This window comes from Mixophyes fleayi, chromosome 6 (assembly GCF_038048845.1).
Source record: "Mixophyes fleayi isolate aMixFle1 chromosome 6, aMixFle1.hap1, whole genome shotgun sequence".
Lineage (NCBI taxonomy): Eukaryota > Metazoa > Chordata > Amphibia > Anura > Limnodynastidae > Mixophyes > Mixophyes fleayi.
In genome coordinates, this window is record NC_134407.1 from 56,274,358 (window position 1) to 56,302,213 (window position 27,856).

Genomic DNA, 27,856 nt, shown 5'->3' on the forward strand with positions numbered 1-27,856 from the left:
ACTATTTCACAACTTCAGACTTCTTACCTTTTAACATTTTACCAACACACCACAATAAAGGTTTTATCAAGGTGTAGGGAAAACTTATCCTTCTTCCAACGGTCTGTGTGATCATTCTATACTCTAAGCAGTGTTGCTCCCTGGCTGATTACATTTTCTCACAGCTTGTTTAGAGTGTTGAAATGTTTTTAGCAGTCTAATGTTTTATTTTATCTGTGATTTAACAAGACTACGGGCTAGATTTATCCCACAAATAAAGAAAAGTATAGTGATTGCACAACTTGTAAACAGTACCTATCGCCAATACCCAACTGCTCGTAGAACAGATATATATAATCTGTTCAGATATGTTTACTGTTTTTAAATATTTACTACAATCCAAAGGAGGAAAAAAGAATAATGACCTAAATAATGACCTAAATAAGCACTCCAGGTACATATATTCACCTATATGTACCTGGAGTGCTTATTTAGGTCATTATTCTTTTTTCCTCCTTTGGATTGTAGTAAATGTTTGCACACATGACCTTAGCACCCCCCCACATTATAGTATATCTATTAGTGAGGTAGGGTACTATCCTGTGCGGAGCGGTTTTTCCTATTCCCCTTTCCCCATTTTTTCCATGATACTACCTGTTTTTAAATATGTATAGTTACCTTTTACTTGCCTGAGTGGAGTTATTTATAAGGACAACTGGTAATCATGAAATTACTGAGAGACTATTCTATGCTAGGATCATGCTTTTGGTAATCCTTAAACGTTCTGTGACATCAAATTTTAAAGAATGTACCACCTGACACAAATTCCCATGCAAAACAATACCTAAGGCTTTGCAGGCTTCAGTACTAGATGGAGTAAATTTTCCAGGACTGGTTTACTGCAATGTACCGGAGACTCTTTTTCAAGCCTCTTCTATTGAGTTTAGTTTTCAAATCTGTGTAACTTGCATTTGTGTTCTATGGGGCATATTTTCCGCCGCGGAATAAGTATTACCGTTATTACGCTGCTCCCTGAGCAGCAAGCTGAAATGCAGCGTTTAATGTACCGTAATAGCGGTATTTACGTGCACTATTACCGTAATGACTGTAATAGTGCGCACGCAGAGTTACTTTTAGGCATTAACGCCAACAATTGAGTACGCACCTAAAAGACATAGAACTCCCTCCTCTCCTTGAGGGATCCTATGCTTGGGCCCTTGCAGGCACCAGTTCCTATTACATGACTCATCACACTGGTGATATTTAAATAATGTGGTCTTTATTGGGTGTTGTTGATACTGATTGGATGGATGGGGTTGGGCCACGAAGAAGGGACCGTTACCTGCACCAGTGGAGGTGTGTGCCTTGGTAACTCACAGGGTCGACCAGGGCTTAACTTGTAGCATATTGTTGTATGCAGTTTAGTTTTACCCATTTCATGTTTGGCTTTTTATTTTTTTTGTTCTTTTTTAATTTATAACTATACATTGTGCAATCTGGAAGAGAAGTAGGTAGTACTGCTAAAAATATTGTGCCTTAGATACAGTTGTGTTGGGGATTCTCTCCAATGGTTCTGTATGTGTGGGAAAGTTATGACACTACACTTTTCATAAGTCTTGCACGCATTTTGGACATGATTGGAATGTGTATATACATCACTCCTGCCGTCGCAGGTGCCAGAGGTATCAGCTTGACCAGACATTCCAATGTGTTTGGTGGGCAGCTCTTCTGTGAGTCGGGTGCGGATGTTTGGAAGCTGCAAGTGAAGATATTCCAGTGTTAAGAAAGCAATTTCCAAAAAGAAGAAAAAAAAAAAAGCTTTTTGGGGACTCCTGGGTTATTGTATATTGTGGCTGAATTCTAAATCTGATATATGCATTGCACCTAGGACAAGAACTATGCCATTAAAACTGTATTGTTTACTCCTCCACATAAACAAAGGTATGAGCTCCTGGAATAGCAAGGGAAGAAATGAACTGCACATGATCAAAGAGGTTGTTTTTTTTGTCACAGTCAAACCTAGACCTGGTTGGTGGACTCACTGCATTCCACCCCTCATAGATTAGACTACCTGCCCAAGCATCCACAAGGATTAGTGCAGTTTTCAGTTGCTTGTTTGAATTTATGGCAGGGGTGAAGGATTGGGGTTGCACCAATTGATTGGAACTTCCGAGCCCTTGCTACTTTGTCTATTTCAAAGTGTGTGAGGAGGGGGATTGCAATTGTTCTAGGTTTAGTAGAGCTCTACAGCTGCTCGAGGTAGGTGTCCAATCTCCAGGTAATTCTGAATTGTATGGTACCCAATGCTGATTTAATGAAATGACTGGTGTTTATCTGTAATGCAGTGGGTTTGGCTTGCAAATATAGGTAGCAGTGGTATTGAGTAAAAAAACCTTTGTCTGCTAAGACTTTAGTTCTTATCTCGGCAGTGTCCAAACTTCAGAATCCAGAAAGCAGACAACAAATAGTCTCAAAATATCAAGGTCACTATCCACCTGCAGTTTATGCATTAAATGATACCAACAGGCCTTTAAAACTGTTATCCAGTGGTATTGTACCTTTTGGAAAAACAAAAAATGAGTATTGAAAACAAACAGATTTTAAGCTCTAGAGGCGCTAGTGACAATCAGAAATTGTGAAAAAATAACACTTAACAGTAATAATTACTGTAAAATTACACTATTGGGGAATCGGTATTTGTCCCTTTTTTTGTATTCCAACTGCATATGAACTACCCGGTGGAACTCGCATATATAAAGAAAACCCGTTTGACCACTGCGGATCCTATTGAGATGATGTTGTGCTACTGAACTTTGGGACCCATAGCACAGATTATTGTGACTATGAACTTTTTGTATATATGTTTTTATTTACCATGTTTTATGCTTGTTCAGGTATTGTTTGACACTTAGATTCCCTCTTACGCCATTACCTCCCTTTTTGCGCCTTACCCCGATTTTTGTGCTCATTTCATATCTGTGGAAAGTTATAGGTATTTCCAAGGGCTGTTTAGGCTGCATTCCCCATCCTTTCCCTTATCTAATAGGAGCGCAGGTGGGACTCTGTATTTATCTATTTTGAAGATTATTAAGGGAGTGGATGTCCTTCAGGAGCTGAGTGTCCAGGTATGGCATGGTCAACCCTGCCCAAACGAAAGGGACATCATGTGCCCAAGATGGCCATGTCATACCCTTACGCAGATACATTGCTGTCAATTTGTCAAAGCTGACTGTAAATCCCAAGACAGAACCAATTTCTACTATGGAGGGAGAGATAATTCTGGATTAGAAATACATATCATGAGTCTGCGAAAGCTGTCCGTTTGAGTTAATTGTTTCCAACCTAAATCCCTTTCAGGAGACTCCAGTTTGGCAACACCCTGAGGATTGAGTCCAAAAGTAGGTTAAAGAGCATAGGGCAGAGAGGGCATCCTTGGCGAATGTCACGAAACATTGTCAGAGGCAGGCCTGTGATACCATTGACCAATAGAAATGTAGTAGGGAAAGTGTAAAAGAAAGCTATCAAAGCCCTGATGTCAGTGTCAAAACGTTTATGTGAGGACCGCGTGGAGAAATGGCCAGGCCACTGTGTCAAATGCCTTCTAGACTAAGAAGCATGTTCGATGTGGAGCTAGGATTGGATGCCACAATCTCTGAAATCGCTGATCTTATTCCCTTGACCGAATGAAGGGTGTTAACAAACCTCAGTTAATGGGGAGTAAGCAAGTGGGGGATGATATGATGACTTGCAGCCTATCAGCCATTATGTTGGCCTGTAATTTATAGTCCAGGTTCAAAAAAGTAATTGGGCGGTTGGACCCTTCTAATTGGGGGTCTTTGCCTGGATTGGGGATTAGAACTGTATGGGCCATGTTGAAGGAGGAATAGGTTGGGCGATCTCTATGTAGTTTACAAAATTTCTCGGACGGGACAGCCCCAAGACGCCCCTAAGGGCCTTCTAATATTCTGCAGTAAACCTGTCCAGGCCGGTCCTGGAAATTGCTGGAAAACTTTCCAGAAATTGGAGTGCTTCTCTGTGGGCATCGAGGGCTATGTCTGATTGTGTCAAGATAGAAGTCTCCGCTGATGTCTTGCAAATGGCCTCATAGGTTTCTCTCATTTTATTTTAGTTATGATTAGATACATAAGCAATAATATGGCCTTGTATGACCACATTCAAGGCATCTCAGAAAAGTATGGTTTCATCCTAGTGGTCAATGTTATCCTCGAAATATTTAGCCCAGCAATGTCTCAAGGGAAATCTCCAGTGCCAGGTTTTCCAGCCTTAGTGTGGTAATTGCAAGGTAATGGAGACCACAGTGTGGTCAAAAATAACTTTCATCTATGTCTCTATTACGAAGCAATAGCATCAATGAGTCAGAAACAATTATATAATCTATTCTTGAAAATTACGCCAGAGTAAAAGAAATATGTCCTGTCCAGCGGGTACAGAAGAGCCATGGATCAACCCCACCACGACAGTCAGGAAAAACAGCCAGAGTCAGACAATCTGACAGTGAAAGTATTACTAAACTGTCGCGTTTTGGATTTAAAACAGTCCCTGGCTACAATCAGACTGCGGGTGTCTTGGTGTAAAACTAGCTGGATAAGAGAGCAAAAGACATCCTATTGTGTCGTGATTGGGGCATAAATGTTGAGAAAGGTAAATTTAGTATGATTAATATGTATATGGACCACAAGATAACGCCCATTCGGGTCTACAACTGTGTCCAAAACAGTGCATTGAAGGTGCTTGGCAATTACTATAGCGATTCCTCCCCCCCAGATTTCATAACATGGGGAACCGAGAAGCAGTCTCCTACCCAGCCAGCTTGCATAAGCACAATTTGTGTCTAAGCAAAGCTATTATATGCAGGGCTGTCGTTACTTATCTTTCCTGAAGATTCCATTAAAATGTAGACACACTTTTTTTCAGTGTGTTTGGACTTGCTGGTAATCGTTCACTTACAGTTATCCAGGTCCAGATCTCCCTTAGTGATCCTGGTCAGCTTAGTTCATAAAAGCCCACATTTGCAGTCTCTCAAAAGGAACCTCTATACAATCAGTAGGGTTTATGGACTCCCCTAGTTTCTTAGTATTGTTTCTGACACTCTCTTATATGTTACTATATTCTCTGGCCCCTGCGGTGCTTATCAGAATCTCTATCTATTACTCTCTCATCTACCTCAAAAGCCTCAGTGCTCAAGTATTGTGCTTTCCGCACACTTTTCCTTGTCTCCTGAAATCCAGGGCTGGACTCTGCCCTGTCACAATCCTGTAAGGCTCGCTAATTCCTTGTCTAATGTTTCTGATGTGCGAACACACTTTGTGTTACTCGCTGAGGTACAGCACTGTTTCTCACTGATTGTTCCCTCAAATCTTTTCTCTGTCACCTCAGTCAGGACTCTTGCACCTACTGTCTCCTCATGCTGACTCTGTCGCCTCTTCCTTGTGCTGCTATACGCTGTTCATCCACAGTCATTTCTAACCTCCTCAGCAGGCATGGCATTATGTAGTCCTTTGGGTGCAATCGCGACACCCAACTGTTGGTATTGTGCATATGTATTGGTACTTTTGTTTATTGTTCTGTACTGTTATACCCTGTATAGTCTACTGTTTGTACTATGTGCGGCGCTGCGGAAACCTTGTGGCGCCTAACAAATAAATGATAATAATAATAATAATACACAGTACTGTTCCTTGTCCCTTACCAAGTCTGGAATAATTCTGTCTTGTCATGGTTGCCACAGTCTCATCTGGGAGGTCTAAGTGAGGGCTATGCAAGAAACCCTGAATGTGAAGAAATAGAGCTGGGACAGAGGTGTTTTGTTTTGGAAAGGGAGTATATTTTGCCACCCCCCCATTGGAGGTGCATTTCTCCTGTCTGTTAGTTCAGAAAAAGTGGGGAGATTGGATGGAGGATGCTCTTTCCAGGCATACCCAAGGTGTCAGGATTGGTAGCTTTATGGCCTCCCTGGCGTGAGGTGAGATGATGAACATGAATATGCTAGCTGAGCCGGATGATGGTGTTAGGCAATATTAGCAAGGACATGAATGCATATTAATAAGAGTTATTTGCATCCAAGGTTCACTATTTGATTACTCAACTCCAATATTATTTATGGATCTGGAGGTTTATGGTCAGGCGATGGTAGTTGTTATATTTAAGCCCAGCAAGAACTGCTCTGACTAATTACCCCCACAGGCTGCAGCCACAGTTTCATGAAACAGTGTGCCCATTGAGTTTCCATATGCGACACAGTGCTTCTGCGTGAAATTACTTTTAAAATTATTATATAAATGTTTTAGATGCTTAGAGTAGAGTTTTATATGTACTCAACCTGGTGGTATAGTGTCAGCAGTCACGGCGGTGCCCGCGGCCGCCGCGACTCTTCCCATCCTGCTTGTGAAGTTCTGCACGTCTCTATGACGACCGGGGCGTCGCTTCCGGTTCCTACGTCTCGGTTGCCTGGGCAACAACCGGGACGCATTTTCCTCCCTGCCGCCGCGCCCGGCCAGCTGTCAAACAGCCGCGTGCGCGCATGGCTATACAGAATCAGCCAATTATGGCTGATTAGCTTGTTAAATTAAATCTGCTGGGCGCACTTTGTCATTGGCTGCTGGTGCCAGCAATTAATTAGGCAAGTGCTGAGAGCACTTACAGGGCCTGTTTCTGATTGGTCATCTGCACTATTTAAGGCAGTGAGGACTGAGCCTCACTGCCGGTTATAGCGTCCTGCCTCCAGTACTGCTGTCTGCTCCTGTACTATTGTTTGGTGTGGAACCTGTGATTGATTACTCGTGTATTACCTTTGCCCGTCCATGGATTCTGAACCTGTGCTAGTGACCCTGACATATCGCCTGTCCCTGGATTCTGAACCTGTGCCTGTGTCCTTGACCCTTTTGCCTGTACCTGACATCCTCTCTGGTGCTCTGTTCAGTCCGCTGACCTCTGGCCTGCCACTATACTGTGCGCTACCTCGCTGTACCTGTGTGCTGCCGTGTTAGCATAAACTGATACTACTCTGAGTATAAGACCTGGGGGCATCCGAGTACCTTTGAGCATAACCAGTCTCTACGGGAAAGGCGGCTGCTAAAGGTGAAGACCTCTTCTACCTGTTCTATGAGTTTATGTCGCACTGGTGGCCATAACATATATAGTGGATGGATCCCACTGGTGTTTTAGGCCTTCCTTGCCCTCAAGTTCTTGGAATAAAGGAAAGCTGTGCTGGGAGCCCGCACAAATTCACATGAACCCCAAAGCAAGTGTGAGAGAAGGAGACTGGCAGTATTCAAGCTACTGTAACCCAATTGGGAATTTGGGAGCAGCATTCCTAGGGCCCCTTCTGATGTATCTAATGTATCCTGTCAGTGGGCTGTTTCTTGGTAGCCCCAGGGAGAAAAGCACCACAACCAATCTCAAACAGCTGCGGCTGCTGTAACTGTTGAACTGCTGCTGAGGTCTGTTTCCTACTCTCCTGGAGCCATAGTTGGCTTGGAGAGGGCTCCAGACCTCAAGGACCGAAGTCCTGGAAGCAGTTTGGGTAAGGACACTGATTAAAGGAACAGGACTGGATTATCCCCCTCAGTGTGTGTGTGTGTGTGTGTGTGTGTGTAAAAACTGTATAAAAGGCAGAAATGTCCCATGTAAAGTGTGTGAACATAAGCTACCATTAAATGGATGTTGTTTTGCAATAGCTCTTTTAAAAGCTAGTGCAGAGCAGTAAAAGCTGCTATTGCTAAAGATCCTTCTTTATTCTACAAGTTCTAAAAGTCCACTAAGCAGTTAAGAGTATCCTGCCACAGTTTCCATCAAAGAGGTGCTAATGCAGTTATGCTCACCACCCAGAGGCTCTATCTGCCAATGAAGGCGCCTGGTGCTGGCCAAGCAGTATGAATAGGAGAGGTCCGTAACAGTGGGTTACTGATGGTAAGAGAAATCCCAAGCCAAACTGTAAATCCAACCCCTAGACATGGTGGCAATAGAAGCCAAGCTGTTACCCCATCTACTCTCAAACTTTTACTAACCTGACACACATTTAACTTCAGCTGTTAAAATCTTAGCAAAAATCTTGGTCTCAGTAATGAGATTTTGAGTATTATTCACACAGATTAGACAGACTTCATGTCTGGTAATTCTACTGTTATTTTGTGATTAAGTCCTAATCATGATTTAATAAAATAAAAGTATAACCTATATAAATGATTATTCAACCAGATATGACCTATTTTAATATGTAAACTCACAAATTGCAAATAATTAATGGGTTAAAGCTGTCAGTTTCTCCTAGTCATTTTAGTAAATATACCCCTTGGTGTTTCATGAAGATTGTTTAACAGCATTAGGAATCTTTGCTGTCCAGATTTCTAATGTCGTACCTTCTAATGCGCTCTGGCTTAGTCTCTGCTCATTATATAACGGGTTTAGATAAAGGGAACTAAAGCATTTATCATTGAATATTCAGTTTTGTTTTTAAACTATGGTTCCGGGTCTGCACTAGGGACTCTGTGAAATGTCACAGCAATATTATAGTTATGAAGTGATGAAATGCAGAGTATATTGAAGAAAGCATTGGTATATTTCCTTTCTGTGATCCCATGGAATAGTGTGGAAGAAAACAATTTTCAGGATGTCAAACATATATATGCATACTGAAACATCAGTGCTATCCATCTCCATTATATTTGCTAAGTTGTTGTTTGCGAACAGTAGTTCAGACTGGCTTATTATGGTGTATGTTATGGTGTATGTACAAAATGCACAAATATTGAACCTGCAGCAATGTTACCTTATAATTATGAAAAACCACCAGCAACCTGTTTTCCAGATTGTGTAAACTAGGATAATGGAATCACACTGAAACGCACATAGTATATTACCAGACCTGCCACCTTTAAAAAATGTTTAAGGTTATCTGTGAAGGATGCTCAGTAAGAGCATCCAAGCCAGTGATTGGCCACAGGCTGCCCTAGAGCTGCATGAGCAGCGGAGGGCTGGTAAACTTTAGCCCGGGGGGACAAGACTAGACTCAGCAGCCGATTAGGAACATTTTAAAAGAAAACAAAGGAGGTGGCCCAGTGACTCAGCCCATGTTAGCCAATTATAGGACCAGCCTGGGGGGCAGATGCCCCCTAGCCAAGCCTGCCCCTGCGTATGAGGATCCTTTGAGCCATTATCTGCACCCCCAGCTCTTTCCTGCTTTATTGTCAGATTTTTGGGTGATGGCTTGTAACACTTGTTTTAAATATCTGCTGATATGTTGTTACAGATAGGTGTCTCTTTCATTAATTAAATGTATTTTTTTATTACTGAGATTAAGAAGTTCAGATGTGTTTCTGGTTGCCCATCACTGATCCAAACACAAAAAATATAAACAATGTAACTGCAGTATTAGATACAGACCTGACCTCATAATAAACAAAACATAAGTAACATTTGAAAATGGTCATAGAAACATGCACACAATAGCAGTGTACATCTTATACTAATTGGTACAGAGGTGCTCAAACGTAGTCCTCATTCATCATGATGTTCATCATCAACATTTATTTATATAGCGCCAGCAAATTCCGTAGCGCTTTACTAATTACTGACCTAGAAAAATTGATTAACTCACCTATGTATAACTAAAGAAATCCTGAAAACATGAACTGTTGGTAGCTCTTGAGGACTGGGATTGAGCACCTCTGACTTAGTATATCAAAGTCGTGGCTCAGCATATTGGGAGGCAAACTGAGACATCTGTGTAGAAGTGCCTACAGAGATTACATTATCACAGCAACTGACCCAACATCACTGTGCGTATGAAAGCGATCGCCATCTCTGTTGATGACCCTCTGAAAATAGAGGTGCAGCAGCAAAATATACCAAAAAATGCTAATGTTCTTCATGCAAAGTTCTAAATGATTGGTTTATACCTTGTCAGTAATTATTAAAGTGGCAACATTTACCTTGTATAACATACACTATTTTTATGGTAGTTTGTATAAGAAATGAGAAGGATGCTGTTACAGTTGTGGCTTTAGGCATCCTATAGATTAGGAATACCACTGATTATAACAATATGTAATAAGATATCATAAGGTATCATGTGTAATCCTGTTATAGCATGTTGCATTAATAATGCTTGGACTTGTTAAGCTATGCTTCCATTTAAAAATGGCTGCATCTAGCAGCCCTTGGTGCTACAGAGAAAAGCACATTACTTTAATGTAGTGTTTTCACATTTTCACGGTTTTACAACTGGGATATTCAATATATTGTTATACTGCTTTTAAGCATATTTATTTTTACATAGAAACAGAGAATTTGAGGGCAGATAAAACACGTTTGACCTCTACCACCTCTGATGGGAGGCTATTCCACTTATCCACTACCCTTTCTGTGAAATAGTTTTTCCTCAAATTTCCTCTGAACCGACTTTTCTCCAGTTTCAGTGCATGTTCTCGAGTTTTAGTATTTCTCTTCCTTTGAAGAATGTTTCCTTTCTGTACCTTGTTAAAACCCTTGATATATTTGAAAGTTTCTATCATTTTTCCCCGTTCCCTTGTTTGCTCCAAACTATACATATTAAGATCCTTTAGTCTTTCCAGGTAAGTGTTTTGCTGTAGGCCATGCACCATTTTTGTTGCCCTTTGTACATTTTCTAATGTATTTATATCCTTCTGGAGATATGGCCTCCAGAACTGAACACAGTACTCTAGATGAGCCCGACCAGTGACCTATACAGTGGCATTATGACTTCTTTCTTTCTGCTACTGATTCCTCTCCCTATGCAGCCAAGCATCTGACTTGCCTTTCTCATTGCTTTGTTACATTGCTTATCTGCCTTTAAGTCACCTGAAATAATGACTCCTAGATCCCTTTCCTCTTCAGTAGTTTCCATTATTATGACATTAATACTATATTTAGACTTTTTTGAGCCCAAAGTCTATGATTTTGTTATTTTAACCTGTTGTTGTTGTTACTCTCTTGACCATTCCTCTATTCTACCTAGATCATTAATCATTTGTTTTACCCCTCCTGGTGCGTCTACCCTGTTACATATCTTTGTGTCATCCACAAAAAGGCAACCTTTCCCTTCAATACCATATTCAATGTCACCAATAAAGATATTGAAAAGCACTGGTCCAAGTGTAGAGGACTTACCTGTCCGGGGCCGTCGTCATCCCTCGGGCGGCGGTCCCCTCCGTTCAGCCGGGACGGTGAGCCAATCAGGGCTCACCTCCCGGCCATTTCAAAAAGAAGCATGGCGACGGACCAATCCGGGCCCGCCATGTCATCACGTGGCGTCGCGTCGACGCTACGTGATGACGCTAGCGCGGCGCCGACTATTTAAGTCGGCGCGCGCGCCGCCATGTTCAGTTCGACGGCGGAGAGAGTCAGAAGAGGACGTGTCGCGGAGAGCTGCGGGATCAAGACCAGAAGAGAAGCCAGCGGAGACCAGCAGTGGCGGCAGAGAGCCCTTGTTAGGGCTAAGAGCGCCTCTGCTGCCTGAAGACCGGCGGGATCAAGAACAGAAGACAGCGGAGACCAGCAGTGGCGGCAGAGAGCCCTTGTTAGGGCTAAGAGCGCCTCTGCTGCCTGAAGACCGGCGGGATCAAAAGCAGAAGCCGGCGGCAGAGCAGAGAAGCAGCGGCAGGCGGGGAAGGAGTCCAGGAGAAGCTCCCCGAAGACAGCCCCAGGTAAGGCCTTGCCAGGCAACTCCTCTCCCGGGCCCACGCCCGCAGTACATATAATAAAGTCGGGCACAAGGCCCGTTGGCACTCTAAAGTAGGGGCACAAGGCCCAGGGACCTGGGCACTAGGCCCCAACGAAGTAGTGGGCCAGTAGGCCATTAGTATACTGATATAAAGGGGACAAGCCCCTGTTAGTTAGAAAGGGGGACTCAGAGCCCCAGGTGTACAAGGGCACAAGGCCCTTAGGTAGTTAGGGCATAAGGCCCTAGTAAGTGGGCTCAGAGCCCTGAGTTAGAGAGGGGGCTGAGGCCCATTAGTCAGAGTAGAAGGCTCTGTGTGTAGCTGGGCAGAGACCCATGGTGTGTAGGGCATAAGGCCCTGGTGGTGTGTGGTAGAGGCGTGGGAGCCTCGTGAGAGTAGGCGCGGTCCTGTGTGAGGTGAGCACACGTGGTTAGGAGGTACGGTCGAGCGTAGGCTCCCGTGGTGCTGTAGCAACCTGCTGGTTGGCTAGCAGCGGTGTGTTCGGGTAAGTAGCGGCAAAGTACTGTAGACTGTATTTATTCTGTCTGTGTGGCGAGTGTAGTTTACATTACAGTATTTTGGTGTGCTTCCTAGCTGTGTCCAGGGGCAAGACGTCAGGCCCCCATTAAAGGTAGGCTCTTGTTTCCTGTGGTTTTCCTGTGCTAACCCGTGCTGTGGGGGACAAGTGTAAGTACCAGCATACACATAGTCAGGGGAGAACACATGTAGTTTTCCTGTCCCTTAGGTCCCCGGGGTCACACTGGTACCCAGAGGGGGGTGGCTGAGTGAGTTGGTGGCAGTACAGCACACCTTGAGGCAGTTCCAGGGGCGGCCGTGGTTCTGATCAAGGGTCCTCAAGGCCGGTTCCGTGCAGGTGGACCTGTGGTTCCGGACGTAGGGACACGTGTGAGATACCCGAGTACAGGCAGTCGGGCGGTTCAGTTCGATCGGCTGTTCCGTGCGGCAGTCGGCCCGCGGGTTAGTGTGCTGTTTTACTGAGCCTCAGCCGGGCTTAAAGAACCCGTACTTAGGGCCTGTGTGTGACTCCATAGCAAGAAGGCAGCTTCTTGGTAAGACCTGGGTGAGGGGGTTAGGAACCGCCCTCCGGTTTAGGCTGTGAACACCGGCTGGTGTTCCCCGTAGCGTGTAACTAGTAGTTCCGTTAGTGCACCACATTTAGTTAGTCCTAGTGTTTGACTTAGTTGCATTGCCGACCATTAGAACGTTGTTAGGGTCGGGTCGCCGTTGTAGTTAGTCCAGTTTGTGGGTGCCATCTTAGTTCACGGAGAGCGTAGAGGGAGGCTGTGTGTCTTGTCATCCGCAGGAGTCGGGAAGGTGCAGGAGAACCGGATCGGAAGTGGGAGTGTCCCGGTGAGTATCACGCTCGATTCCTCCTTTCGGTTAGGCCCTCACCGGCAGGTGTGTGAGGCACTTGAGGCGGGATTAGTCCTCGGATTAGTCTTGGCCTTCAGTGCCTGTAGTCCCCCGCGTCTTGGCAAGAACAAAGTGAGGAGGCGGCAAGGAGCTTGGACTGACCGTGTCTTCGTCCCTTGCCGTAGTCTCGGACAGCCCTTACTTGGTAGACTCGGTTTAACTGTGTGTTTCCCTCTTAGGCGTTACTTGCGGGCGTCCGGAGAAAACCCAAACCGGGACCGAGGTGGGATCCAGTCATCCACGCGGATCGTGGTAAATTCGGAGGTATTAGGAGGTAGTCGCCCTGTGAGGCACATCTCCTTTAGGGACCTTACACAAGTACAGATCCTTGGGGTACTCCACTGGTAACCTTTCCCTCATGTCAATGTACTTGATTTACTATAACTCTTTGTTTTCTAACCTGCATCCAAGATCGTATTCATTTAACCATCTTAGAATCCAAACCCAAGCTTTCGAGTTTATAGTGTGCGAAGTAGGACAGAGTCAAAAGCCTTACTGAAATCCAGATAAGCTACATCTACACCCCCCCCTTGATCTATTTATTTAGCAACCTAGTCAAAAAAGTCAATAAGATTTGTCTGACATGATCTTCCCCCAGTAAATTATGCTGTTTGGGATCCTGTAAGTTGCTGGATTTGGGATACTGTAATCTACAACTCTTTCTTCTAAGAATGTTTCTATCAATTTCCATACTACTGATGTAAGGCTCACTGGTCGGTAGTTGCTTGCCTCTTCCTTTCTTACACTTTTGTGCAGTGGGACTACATTCACTCTTTTCCACTATTACAGTATTCCCATTATGGAGGGATGCTTTAGGAATGTACCTCGTCATCGCCTAATCCAGTGAAAATGCTCTATTGCTGTTCCTGTGTATGCTTCTTTTTAACAAACTGGTAGGATAGCTCTATGTATACAACACATAACATGTTTTAATTACTATTTAACATTTGTGTTGGAGAATTAAATACATTTCCATTATTAAATATCCCAAAAGATAACACTAAGGGCTAGATTTACTAAGCTGCAGGTTTGAAGAAGTGGGGATGTTGCCTATAGCAACCAATCAGATTCTAGCTTTCATTTATTTAGTGCTTTCTACAAAATGACAGCTAGATTCTGATTGGTTGCTATAGGCAACATCCCCACTTTTTCAAACCCGCAGCTTAGTAAATCTAGCCCTAAGTGTTTGTTATCTCATTTTGAAGTAGATTTTGAGAAGTCTTAGCTGCAGATGTTTCTTAAAGACACTATAAACCTACAGTTAATATTATCTTTTTGTATTTGTCTAATGTAAATGTTAAGGAATGAAAAAAAAAATGATAGAAATGATTTTGCTTAAGACTTTACATAGTTTCTACAGTCCCATAAAAACTATTAAAAAAATCCATTACTGTAACTTTAAACATAGTTTTATATAAAATATTATCTGGTACAACACTACATTGAAAATATAACTTTCAATACATATATACATCTATACATAATCATTGTAATTGCCACGGCTGTTATTCATCATCTGTTTTGTTGGTGGCATAGAGGTTAGCATTGCTGCCTCTCAGTCTTGGGATCATGATTCACAATCCGGGCCCTATCTTTGTGGAGTTTGTATGTTCTCCATGTGTTTGCATGGGTTTCCTTTGGAAGCTCCGTTTCCCTCCCACAGTCCAAAACATACATGGTAGGTTAATTGGCTGGTGACGAAAATGGACCCTAATGTGTGTGTCTGTGTGTTGGGAATCTAGACTGTAAGTTCCAATGGGGCAGTAACTGACAAATATACTCTGTACAGCGCTGCATACTATGGTGGTGCTATATAAATAAAGGATGATACTAATAATATCCTGAGGTATGCCCAGAGTATGACGCCTAACAGTATAATTTATAAAGATGAACCAGGTGTCCACAAGTTCCGTCTTGGCTGACTGCCATGAAAAATTTGCCTCCATGCTTCATTCAGGAATAAGCAAACCACGGGTTACAAGTGGTGGATCTTTGTGCTCCAGGTGTCTGTTCATCGGCATCCACACTCTTCTACAATCATGGCTTCATGGCTTTGGAAGGCGACAGTCATATGATCGTAGTAAGCCATACTGAGAGAGCTCATCTTGATGGGAACGCAGCACACTTCTGGAGCCTTTTCTTTGTCATACAAGTTTACTAAGCTCTGAAAAGAAAACACATCAAGCCGTTAACTTGAAGTAGTTATGGTACAATTTAGGAATATATATTTGCCTAATGAAACATATTTTAACTTCCCCTAAGTTGGTGCTGATGTATACATAAAATAGCAAATAACTAGTGACTTCTGATAAGGGGAACTAATTTCCTATTGTCAGACTGTCTCTCTTTTTTCTCATTTTTAAAACTATGCAGTAAAACTACATACTTGAAGGAGTGATGTTATCTAACGCTGTTTTTGCATTTAACAAATATGCACAGAGTGTATGTTACAGCTATTTGTTTACTTGCTGTTGACCCCCCCCCCCCCCCCCCCCCCCGTCCTAGAATGTGTTATATTCACAAAAGGACCATTTCCATTTCAAATTATATATCTTATAGTGTAGTGAATTTTTACTCTCTTGTCCTGGTTCTAATATTGAGTATTCTTGGCATTCTTATGGTAAATCTGCTAGGTCTAATTGGGAACCTGGTACTCCAGTGCTGAGATTCCTCTTTATACAGAAAAAAAGAGATTGCTTTTAAGTTATATCAATCCCCCGTCATTCTAGCTCTTCCTCCTTATTGTTGCATACTATGACATACAGCAATTGATTCTGTACCCAAAACATGTTATAAGGTATAGAAGACTATTGCTCCTCTAGGGAATTAAGTAACTGGCTATTCCTTATAACTAATTTCTGGGTCATCCCACCAGGGTATATGTATTCTGTTTCTTTTCTATGCTAAATCTTATCACACTGCACATGACCAACCTTGTTGTTTTTTGTTGGGTTTTTTTGGAGGGGGGGGGGGGGGGGGTTCTTTAAGGGAATACACAATACTCTTATTGTTATGGTTTCCTTTATTATATTTATCTAATGTGATGTAATTTGGATCACTCTCAATTATATTTCTATTATATAGTTTTATTCTTTCTTCATGTAACGAAACGAAATACAAAAGGAAGTGTCTTTGTAAGAAGTTGGTGTAGCCAGACTAATTTAACCTATTAATACAATCTAGAAACAGTTCCTGAACTAATCTGTGAATTTATGATTCTTCAAGTTTCCACACACTGTGCAATCTGGTTGCCAGTCCTATCACCAACTGACCGTATCTGTAAACATACATGTCAGGTGCTGTACAATGATTGGATCGCATTATACATATGGCTACTCTGCGCTCCTTTCCATTTGCAGGTTGGTTCATGATGAATATAACCCATTGCAGGTCATCAACCACCATGATTTTCAACCCTCTTTACTTAATTCAAAAACAACTGTATTCGATTTTGAGCTGTTAGAAAGGAGAGTAAAAACATCAAATTGTCCAATCAGGTATGCACGTGTGACCAGTTTAAGGCTTTCACAAGTAACTCAATAGGAAGCTATGGAAAACATGACTTTTCTTCATTATGTATCAAAATCATTCAAACTTATTTTGTTGAAGGCTAAATAAAATTATTTTTCAACATATTCTTCCCTGTCTAGCATTTTTTTTCCTGGCTTCATTTACATATCTAGGTGAATTTGTAAACCTTGCTAAAGGGCACTATTAATCTGTTGATATAAACAAGATGCTTGCCATATGCTAATTAGACAGGACTTCCTGCTGATTGTCTCAGGGAGTGTAAGAATGTGAGATTATCTCACTTTTCCTCACAGCAAGTGATCAAGGATATGCAAAGCTTGAAAAAGGTTGAACTCTGCAGACAAGTTCAAAATGAAAGTTAATATGCTCAAAGTGTCTGCAGTTAAATATACTCAAAATCTTCTTACCCTTAAAAAAATTGACATTAAATATTTTTTTCCAGGAAAATGACACCTTGATGGAGAGGATCAGTCTGACAAGGAATGCATCTGACCGGCTATGCTGTCATCATCTGACTGCGTTACTTGTACCCTCAGTGATCTTTTTGAGATCTGGCAACATGTGTATATACATGTTTGGTCAAATATGACAGTGTCGAAGGCCATTAATTGGTTGAAGTCTTTCTAAATTAATATAAAATCTATTTAAATTGTTTTCCGTGCAATTCTGTTAGTATGCTACGTCATACCGCGGTTAGGTTAATTACGAAATTGCACAGGTAAACAAAGTAAATACACTTACATTCACACCTAAATTTGTAAATAATTTAATTATAATAAATGTTTCAACTCACATTCTTTTATTATTAAGACTTGGGGCCTGAGTCATTAAGGAGAGTATGGCAAAATAAAGGAGTAAATTTTCTCCTGGACAAACCATGTTACAATTCAAGGATTCTAAATTAGTTTACTACTTTGCATGTAAGGGAAATATTAGCTGCTTTTTCATGTAGCACACAAATACTTGATAGCTTTATATTTACACTGCTAATTTAAAGTTAATATAGGACATGCCCTACCCCAACTATAAATCTCCCCACATTTTAAATTTACCTCCCCCTTTAATGCAACATGGTTTTGCCAAGGTGCACAGTTACTCCTTTTTTTGCATTGCTCTCCTTAATGACTCAGGCTCTTAGAGATTATTTATACAAAGATAAATAATACATTTATGGTTCAGGTCCTAAGAAATGTATGGTGTTTCGTCTTATATTAATCCACATTTCTCCAGCAGGAATCCGGTATCATTGGAGAAGCGATCGCACATAGTGGTCGCTACATATGATTAGTATACAATTAATTCTCATAGATACTCTGTTAATGAGTTAATTTAAACTAGATTTTCAGTGCTTCCCTGAGGCAAGACACTTATATAGCTGTTGGAGTGAGTATCCACCACCTTTGAAGAAGCGTCCTTTGAACTGATCTACGGAGTGCATTGTACTGGACCATCATGAAACCTGAACCAATGAAGTGTTATCTTTGTGTACATTGTGACATCATCACTGTTTTTTTGTTAACTCAAACTGCATAAAAAGTCACTGGACAGTATCTCTCATTCTCTTTGACCACATATTGGATCCAGTGCACAATGCATTGTTTATACTTTCTTGTATTTTGTTATGCTTTGTTATATTGTGCATAGGAACCACATTAATCACATCGGACATCTTTTTTGGTGACGATAGAAATGGACATTACATCAGAGATCCTACCAGGTCATTCTGTGTAGGGTACCTTTACAGAATATTGATGCCAACCAATAAGATTAGTTAATGACAAATCCTACACAAAATTGAGACTCTATACCACATTTCCTCCCTGCAAACAAGTTGTAATATCTCATAGAACTGGTTTATAGTAAGAAATATAAAAAAAAAAAAACTACTCTTATTGTTGAGTCTAACAATCATGCTGCATGAGCAATTGTGTTCTTACCTGAAGGTATGAATGATTGTTTGGTTTGACACTTTCATTCACTGGGCTTGGACAGGTGCCTTCACACCGATAAGCATTGTATTTTTTTGGATGAATGATCCAAGCAGCCCAACCAATCATATAGAAATCCACAATGAACTCCACTCTTCTGCAAAGATTGCTTGTATTATCAGAAGTTGGGGCATGCTTCATGCCCAGGACGCGATCTCTAATCATGTGGCTTCTTCTACTTCTTCTTGATGTAGTTTTGGTTTTCAAGACTGGCATTGGTGCAAGGAATTTGGATTGTGCAGCATCTAGCAGGAGTGTAGCAGTCACTGAGAACCTCTCCTTCTTGGAAGTATTGGAATATACAAACATGAGTACCAGTTGATCTGCAGAAGTGTGTACCTTGTATTTCCTTTTGGCATTCTCTTCTGATATAATTTCTCTAAGTTTTGAATGAACAGGTGTATGGACACCAGCTTTATCAGTCCTTTCCAACCACTTGTGGACTATCTCAGTAGCTTCTATCACTACCCAACTTTCTGAATCTCTTGACCGAGGAGTACTTTTAAATAAACCCAAATGTAGATATTCTTGGCATAACTCACGAGGCTTTTGGCAAGTTGAGTCTTCATGAAAAACATCCACCATCACTTGTACCCCATCGCTAAGTGGCTTTGCTAATGCACTTTTCTTAATTCGGACCTCAACAAACTGAAGCTCTTCATCAAGGCTGAGAGACGAAAAGTCAAATACAAGAATGTATCTTTCTCCCACTTGTTCAAAGTCTGAATGAATGAAAAAAGAAAAGTTAAGCACAAACTAATAAGTATTGACAAAATAGGGCCATATTAAACTTATATAACAATATCTGAAGAGAATAGCAAGCTACTGAATGTAAAATATATACTAATCCAAAAATTTGTGAAAACATTTCGCACCAAAATGTATGGTAATAAAAAATCCTAAGTTATCGGATAGTGTTGACCAACTTCTAAGGTATGAACAGGGACACAACAATAGCCATAGAAGCCCATGCAGCTGTTATAGGGCCCAGTGAGATTCAGGCCCTTAGGCTTACAGCATATCGGATATTTGCACACCCATGTCTATTAGCCTAGGCAACTCTGCGCTTTTATGCTGTGTGTTCCTGCACATAGGATGCAGTATAAGTGTGAATTCCTGGCACACAACCTGAGCTTTGTTCTGTGCACATTGCCGAGAGCATATTTAGAACAAATCAGTGTTCATGTGTCATGAACTTAGATCAGGGGCATGACTACACATTTGTGGGACCTATAAAAAGTTTTGTAGGTGCCCCCAAGCACCACTTAGGGTTGAAAAAAGCACATATGTACATGGGGCTTTGACAAAGAACGCAGGCACAGTAGCAGCTATACTACCTTCTATGTACAAGAAAACTACATATAATTAGGCTGATAATAAAAATGTTGCTGTATGACCACTATAGCACATGTAGCACACAAATACATGATAGCTTATTTGTACACTGAAATTTAAAGTTGATATTTGTGTGCTACATGAAAAAACAGTCAGTATTTAACTTATGTGCAAAACAGAACACTCATTTGCACCCCTTGCAATGTAACATGGTTTTGTCCAGGAGACTCAAATAAGAATCCTCTTCATTTAAGATCCTTAATGAATCAGGCCCCTGGTTTGTAGGGTGACAACTCAGACCACATTCGATGTCTGGCAGTTTGCAACCCTCCAAACCGCATTTTAGGAAACACTTCATGGTAAAAGCGGATGCAGTTTGTTTATGTGGATTGCCTTGCAAGTCTAGCTTGACAGGCCTGGCGGGCAGTGGTGGATACAGGGGGGGACAATCGGGGCAATTTCCCCCCTAGCAGAGACTTGCTGCCGACTGCCGGGTCGGGCAGCACACTGTCCCTGCCTGTCACTGCCGAGCAGACCTGCACATAGTGTGCAGCCGCCGGCAGCCTTAGATGTTAGAAAGGGGGCGGGGCCTAAATCACCCCCAGGCTCTCTTGTTTTAACACATTTAAAGAAATGAGGATAGAAACAACCCCAACATCGGCAGAATGCTATAACAGTCACCAGATAGTGATGGAGTAACCTGATGCTGGAGAAAAGTGTGTTGGGAGTGTGTCTGAGCTGGAGATGGTAATTTAGTGCTATGGACAGGGGCTTAGGAGTGAAAGTTTTCATGGGATGGGGGGGGGGGGGGGGGGGGGAATCTCCTTTTACAATAGTTGTAACAGTTACTGTAGATATACAAAGACTCCCAATCCTATGTTCATTTTTGTCAGTGTTTCAGGGGTTGGCCAAAAATGTATTTATACATTATTAAATAAGTATTCTTATTATTAATATTAATTACCAATTAGTACAATAGGTGTTAGAGAGTTAGATAAATTCAATTGTTCATCTTAAAAATTTGAATTTTTCAGAATCATTAACCCAGTTTTTATTCAGATTTCGTTGACAGCCTAATCTCATTTGATTGGGAGTATTTTTAAATCTATTGTCACTGCCTCAGTGGTTATGGTATGTGCTATACATTTATATGGTATGTTTGTTGCTAGATGCACTGCACAACATTCAGAGTAAAAGTAAAGTGAATAGTTGTTCATCATCAGTACAGGTTATTTATTAAATGTTTATGAACAAAGCACGTTTTTTAAATAAAAAAATCAATCAATCTGTATTACATCTACACTAAGGCAATCTATCATTTAAAAAGTTTCACAAGTTTAGAACTGATACCATGACTTCAGAAAATAACATGAAGGCTTTTGTGTACAAGTTCAGGGGGGAGAAAATCACAGTATTTGCCAATCCAACCAAAATCATGGGTGGGGGAGACTGCTACCTCAGCCCCCCCTCCCCCTCCCCTGGTTCCTACACCCCCCTGGCTATGGGAGATGTTGATGCATGAGATTTAGATATGGGAGTAGTGAGGAGAAGCCGGTAATGGATATTTAATACAGAATTGCAGAGCTTTGCGCCTTGATACTATGTCACTCATGCAATGTTTTTATGACCCCGATGACCCCCATGGAGGATCAGCTGCTGACATGGAGGAGAAGCAGCCAGCATCTTCTTTCCTGTGAAGCTAATTTATGTGATGGTCTGAGAGTATGGATCTTGACTATTATGCCACAGCCAAGCACCACACTCCCACACTAAGGAGCAGAGGAGGCCGCCTCCAGCTCCCACATGCTAATGTAAGAAGCAGTGGGGATTGGGGTGCCAGCCTTCAGCAGAACACATCATATCACTAATGATATCTTTGCATTGCTTACAATGAGCACAAGTAAAATAAAAAAAATTATCAAGTTGAGTAAAGAGAAATCATGCAAATTGCATAAAGCTACCTGTGCAAGAAGGATACAGCAGTGAAGATGTATATATAATACATTATGATAGATAAATGCATTAATATGTACACAGGTGGTTTGACAGGCTGTTTTGCAAACTGCAGCTTAATGCATTGCACACCAGGATACCTGAGTAAATTTTCCCCTAAATCTATTTTTGCATGTAAGTGTATAAGTAGACTGCTCTGTGGCCCTACATCCATAATAATATGCCCTTCCATCCCCTAATCTCGTTTTAGTAATGTTGCTCTGTAGAATAAAAAAAATTATATTTCATCTTTGCACTGCTCCACAAAACTGTTTTCATTGATTTTAAAACTCGGATTCAGAGGAATTAATAAAGGCTGTTCAACAGTTTTCTACAAACTGAATATTTGCTGAGTGCAAGCCGCCAATATGATTCAACATCCCGAGATGTACTTTGTTATGTATACTGGAAGCACATTCTGTTTTCTGTATTAAATAGGTTAATATATATATTTTTCCCCTATTAACAGGATTGATTATGCCTGGGCCTAAACTAATCAGTTGGGAAATGGACAGTGAATAACTTTTTCAGTGGACACATCAACTTAGTTCCTCAATACATTGTTTCATACAACAAAGTTAAACAGTATTAAAACATTAACATATATCATAACAAATTCTAATACGGGCATGTTCCCATTTAATTACTCTTTTCCAACCACCCCAGGCATCTCATCTTCCCTTGTCTACCTCATTTGTATTTAGTGGTTGGGAATTAGATTTTGCTGATTTCACTTAGACAAGGTGTAAATTTATTCTTCTAGAAGCTGCCTTGTGACTTCCTTTTTTTTGCAATTGTAAAGAGTGGCAAACAAGTTTTAAATAGGCTACTAAGTGGTGATCACTTAAGTAATCCTTGTAGAAGATACAATAAAGCAAGCAAGGTTTTCACACTAGTCAATTGCTGTACTTGTTAAGGCAAATGCTGTTCATGCAATTCCTCTGCAAGCACAGTGTTTTGTATATAATACCCCATTCATACTGCACCAAAAACCCGGGTTTTTGCAGAGGCACGCTGAAAAACCCGGGTCTTGGTGCAGTATGAATAGTCCAACCACAAAATCCCGGGACTTAGACCCGGGATTTTGCGAGGGGTAATTCCCGGGTTGGACCCCGCTCGCCTGCAGTATGAATGGTGCAACCTGTGTTATTCCCGGGTCTCACCATTCATACTGTAAAAAAAATAAATTTTAATTAATAAAAAATACATAACAAATGTTTACTTAACTTATTTTCAGCCAGCGGTGTCTCCGGTGCGTTGCCGGCTGTCAGGGGGACCTCTGGGTACTAAAATGACGTCATTTCTAATGGACTAGAAATGACGTCATTTTAGTACCCAGAGGTCCCCCTGACAGCCGGCAACGCACCGGAGACACCGCTGGCTGAAAATAAGTTAAGTAAACATTTGTTATGTATTTTTTATTAATTAAAATAGAAATGACGTCATTTTAGTACCCAGAGGTCCCCCTGACAGCCGGCAACGCACCAGAGACACCGCTGGCTGAAAATAAGTTAAGTAAACATTTGTTATGTATTTTTTTTTAATTAAAATCTTTTTTTACACTTTTTTTTTCTAAAACCCGGGTCGGGCAGGTGCAGTATGAACCCGCCCGACCCGGGAATCTTCTTATCTATACTGCCCTGTGCCCCGGCAATATCCCGGGTTAACAACCCGGGATATTGCCGAGGCGGCAGTATGAAAGTGGTATTATACCGCTTTCATACTGCCGCCCCGGCAATATCCCGGGTTTTTCAAGCCGGGTTTTTGCCGGGGCTCGGAGAGTCCCAGCTCAGAAACACCATTGATACTGCACCTTGGACCCGGGAATTTCCCGGGTTGACCCCATTCATACTGCACAAGTCTGTGCGCTGGCAATTTGTGGGAGTCATCACCAGAGCAGTTTTCATTGGCTGAAAACATTTTTTTTTTGTAATAGTCTGCTTTTCTGCTGTTTTGTCCATAAAGATGTGTGAGTGTATCTTATAAGATATTTTAATTTTTATTGTTCCATTGTATCATTTGTAAACAATCAGACATTTCTTCAGTGTTTCCACCAATTCCGTTCTGTACTGCTCACCGCTCCGTACTTTACTTTACTCACCTATGTAAAGTATGTGCGACCTTTCTCTTTCGTTTGTTTCTTATAGTGTGGATGATAGAAGTAGTTGTTTCAGTCCATACTGTTGTTTTCCTCTCGAGTTTTTTTTTCCTGGTTTTATGTATGCAGTTAATGTAAATATTGTGAGCATTACAGGTCAGACAGCCAATCAGCTTGTTTTCTGTGCAACCCGGGTTGAAAAACCCGGGTTGCACCATTCACAGTGCAGGCAACCCGGGTCCGACCCAGGAATTACCCCTCGATAAATCCCGGGTTGAAGACTCTACTATTTATTATTTTGGTACTTTGCTTTTTTGAACAAGTTAGTTGCCAGAAATATTTGTCATTCAACATTTTGTAATCTATACTTCTGTAGAACGGCTGTTTACTAATATGATTGAATTCTATCTGAGCTATAAAGAATAAGTCACAGGGCCAGATTTAAAGTAAAAGGCATAAATCCAGTTAGCCTGTGAAATTTACCAACTTGGCAAAACCATGTTGCACAGCAGGGGAGTCAAATTTAAAATGTGCAGACAGATTTAGGAATATATTTACTAAAGTGCAGGTTTGAAAAGGTGGAGATGTTGCCTACAGCAACCAATCAGATTCTAGCTGTCATTTTGTAGAATGTTCTAAATTAATGCTAACTAGAATCTGATTGGTTGCTATAGGCAACATCTCCACTTTTTCAAACCCGCAGTTTAGTAAATATACCCCTTAGAATTTGGGAGGGAGGCAACCTAGCTCAGTTCTAAATCACTATGTAAATATAAAGCAGATACACATGTATCTGCTCCCCTTGAAAAAATTGATGATCCTTCTGTTTTACATTAATTTCAGATATACTGTATATAGTGGCATAACAAAACAGAAGCTTTGAGCTTTATTAATTTAGCCAAATAAAATTGGTGCAAGGTGTGCATGTGGTGTTCTCTAAAACACAGTGGTGGAAGTGGTCCGGTATATTGTGGTATGCCATACCGCTGCTTTGATTGTAAAATTCCATTCATTTGCATTTTCCATAAAACATGTGATGATTTTCTTAGCAATTTATATTAAAGTGATCAGTTTCCTAAGAAACATTTTATAAATAAAAATATAAAGAATATTCATCATGAAAGTATTTTAGGAGAAGGCTAGGGAAGTAATCCAATCATGTCTTTATGACCTTAATGCGTTGGATGTGGATTGCAGCACTGTAGGTCTTGTGGGATTTCTATAGGGCTGTCTGACCCATGCCTCAATCCACTACCCCTAAGCCTGCAGGAGAACAATACTGGTGAGGATGCCTGAGGAGCTGAAGGTTAGCAGGAGTCCTCTGATGAGGAGTCATTCAGACAGGTCCAAGAAAAGGATGTATATTACTATTTTGTCTAAGACCTTTATAGATGAATAGTCACTCTGGCCTTCAGATATATCAAAGTAAAACAGCAATACTGAATTATGGATACAAAACAGCATTTTTTTTTATAAGCAACGCCAACTTTGTCAAGTTTTCTGAACAAGGCATGTAACAAAAATGTCAAAAATAAATGGGTTTCAGTCTAAAGTTTAGTACATTTGTTGGTAATCTGCAGGAAACCTTAGTTAAGACAGACAAACAGACAGTGACATGCATAGGGACATACCTATTAGCACCACACACAGTAGCAGCATCACACAACTCTTATCAGACATTGTAAATACTATCACTTCTAATACTGCCATTATCACCTATGGTATTTATCACTCAATCATTTCTAATTAACAGTTCAGCTCAACTACATGGATTTATAGTATAATTGGGACTAAAGAGTGGGACCCTGAATTCAGATTTCATTAAAATGCTTAATCAATGGATCGGCACTCACAAGTCTTTAATTATTCAATAAAGAAACAGAAATCTTTTTATTAATGATAAATTTGGTTGCATAATAACTTTCCACGAGATCAGAAACACTTATTATCAATAAAGAGACTTCTATTCTTTATTCATTAAGAGAAGACACATGAATGCCTTTCTGATGATTTATACTTTCAGAATTGTCATTAGGTATTTCTCTAACATTATTAAAGTGTGCCAAGTATAGTCTATACATGTACAAAGCAAACAGAAATAAGATAGGACTTTAGATAAAATTATGGAAAAAGACACACTTATAATTATCTATATTGCTGTACCACAATGCAGATAACATTCTAGCTTGTATTACTGTTTCCTACTATAAGAGTTAGTAGCCACGAAAAATGGTTATTCAATGTAAGGATGTAACTGCACTTAGCATAGACTGTTTTACAGCACTGCCATCCATTTCACTCACTGAAACCAGTGTTACAATACATATACTATTTAAATCACCAAAGCTAAACACCAGATAATACTTGATGGACAGAAATATTTGTAATCTAGTGGACTTACTGTGAAATTTTACTTGTGAAACTTAATTTTTTTTTTGTAGGGCACTAATAAAAAATATTCATTGTTTGCGGCTAAAGAAATACATAACTGGTGTCATAAGAGTTGTAGACATTCCTAGCTTACTTTTAGCAGTCAGACTCCGGATGATGTCAGCCTGTGGACTGGGTGAAAACCCAGGTAGTGGTACTGGTCCCAGTTCTATGCCATGTCTGGATTCAAGGCGATGAAAACTTTGGTAGAGGCTCAGCATGAAGTTGGGAAGATTAAGGGAGTCCAGGTCCTTGTCCTTTGCTCTGTCAGTCATATTGACAATTTCGTGTAGCGTGCTGGATTTGGGTCTAAAATAATTTTTTACCCTGTAGCTGGTTGATCCAGGTATGAGAAGCAAAAGCAGAAGACAATGTAAAGAGACAGACATTGTTGCCCTGTGTGTGTCACTCTTCTCTGAGAGTATAGAATGTGGCCAGCTTTTTATTAGCCTTCACTTGAATGACTTACGCATATTCACAAGTCTATTAACTGGCCATTCTGTCTAAGCCTATTGAAAACTAAGTAGGAGTTACACCTACGTCTGGGCCATTTATTTGTGTTTGTCTACCTGGATTAGAGAAGTTAATGAAATGTGTATTTTGTTTACATGTATAGAACATACATTTTAAACAGCAAACCAAATTCAGTAAAGAATACTGTATGAATTTGCTCAATTAAACACTTAAAAATATTTATTAAAGCATTTTAAGTGCAACGCTGCAAATTAAGAATTTCATCAATGGTTGAAAAGATGCAGTGATAACTAGTTTGCAAGCCCTACAATGCATTGTAAGGTGTACTAATAAGTGTTAGCACCAATCATTGCCATCAGGTACAATTTTCCAGTTCTAGTTTTGCATCAGATATCCAGTAAAGACATCGCTGATGCGCGCATGTAGAGTTGCGTGCATCTGACATGTGCGCTACATTATTACTGGAGAGGTAGGACGTGGGAAGAAACGGGTGGTCTAACCTAGGACAAGTACAATAAAGACGGCTGAGGCAGACCAGCAAGGATATGCATATATGTCTGTCAAGAGTTGTATCTTTTGCACCTGCTAGAGGGCAGATATAAATACACACTGATAAGGATGACAATCGCAAGCACTAACTAGCCGCTTCTGATTGGCTGATTGCAAATTCACCTCTGAGGATGATAGGTGCATTCTGCATTAATCATAATATTCTAGGATTTAGTGGATTATTTTTAAGGATATTTTTTTGTACAATTTGTACACAAATTATACCTTCTGTATTATATATCACTCCTAATAGTAAATATGTTTTTTGTTGTTAAAACAATGTTAACAAACTTTTCTAGTGCTTTGACCATGTTGCATGTATGCTTATGTGGGTGTAGGTATGCCTG

At 40.8% G+C, this 27,856-nt stretch overlaps 1 protein-coding gene across 1 annotated transcript; it reads right to left on the reverse strand.

Annotated features, from left to right (window-relative positions):
• Positions 1-15,123: 15,123 nt before the first annotated feature.
• On the reverse strand, positions 15,124-26,761 carry NODAL (nodal growth differentiation factor). The gene is made up of 3 exons (XM_075178290.1): positions 26,581-26,761; positions 18,581-19,353; positions 15,124-15,276 (listed from the first exon to the last, which is right to left on the reverse strand). Exons 1-3 carry the CDS (start codon positions 26,759-26,761, stop codon positions 15,124-15,126), a joined length of 1,107 nt encoding a protein of 368 aa, XP_075034391.1.
• Between the last annotated feature and the right edge of the window lie 1,095 nt (positions 26,762-27,856).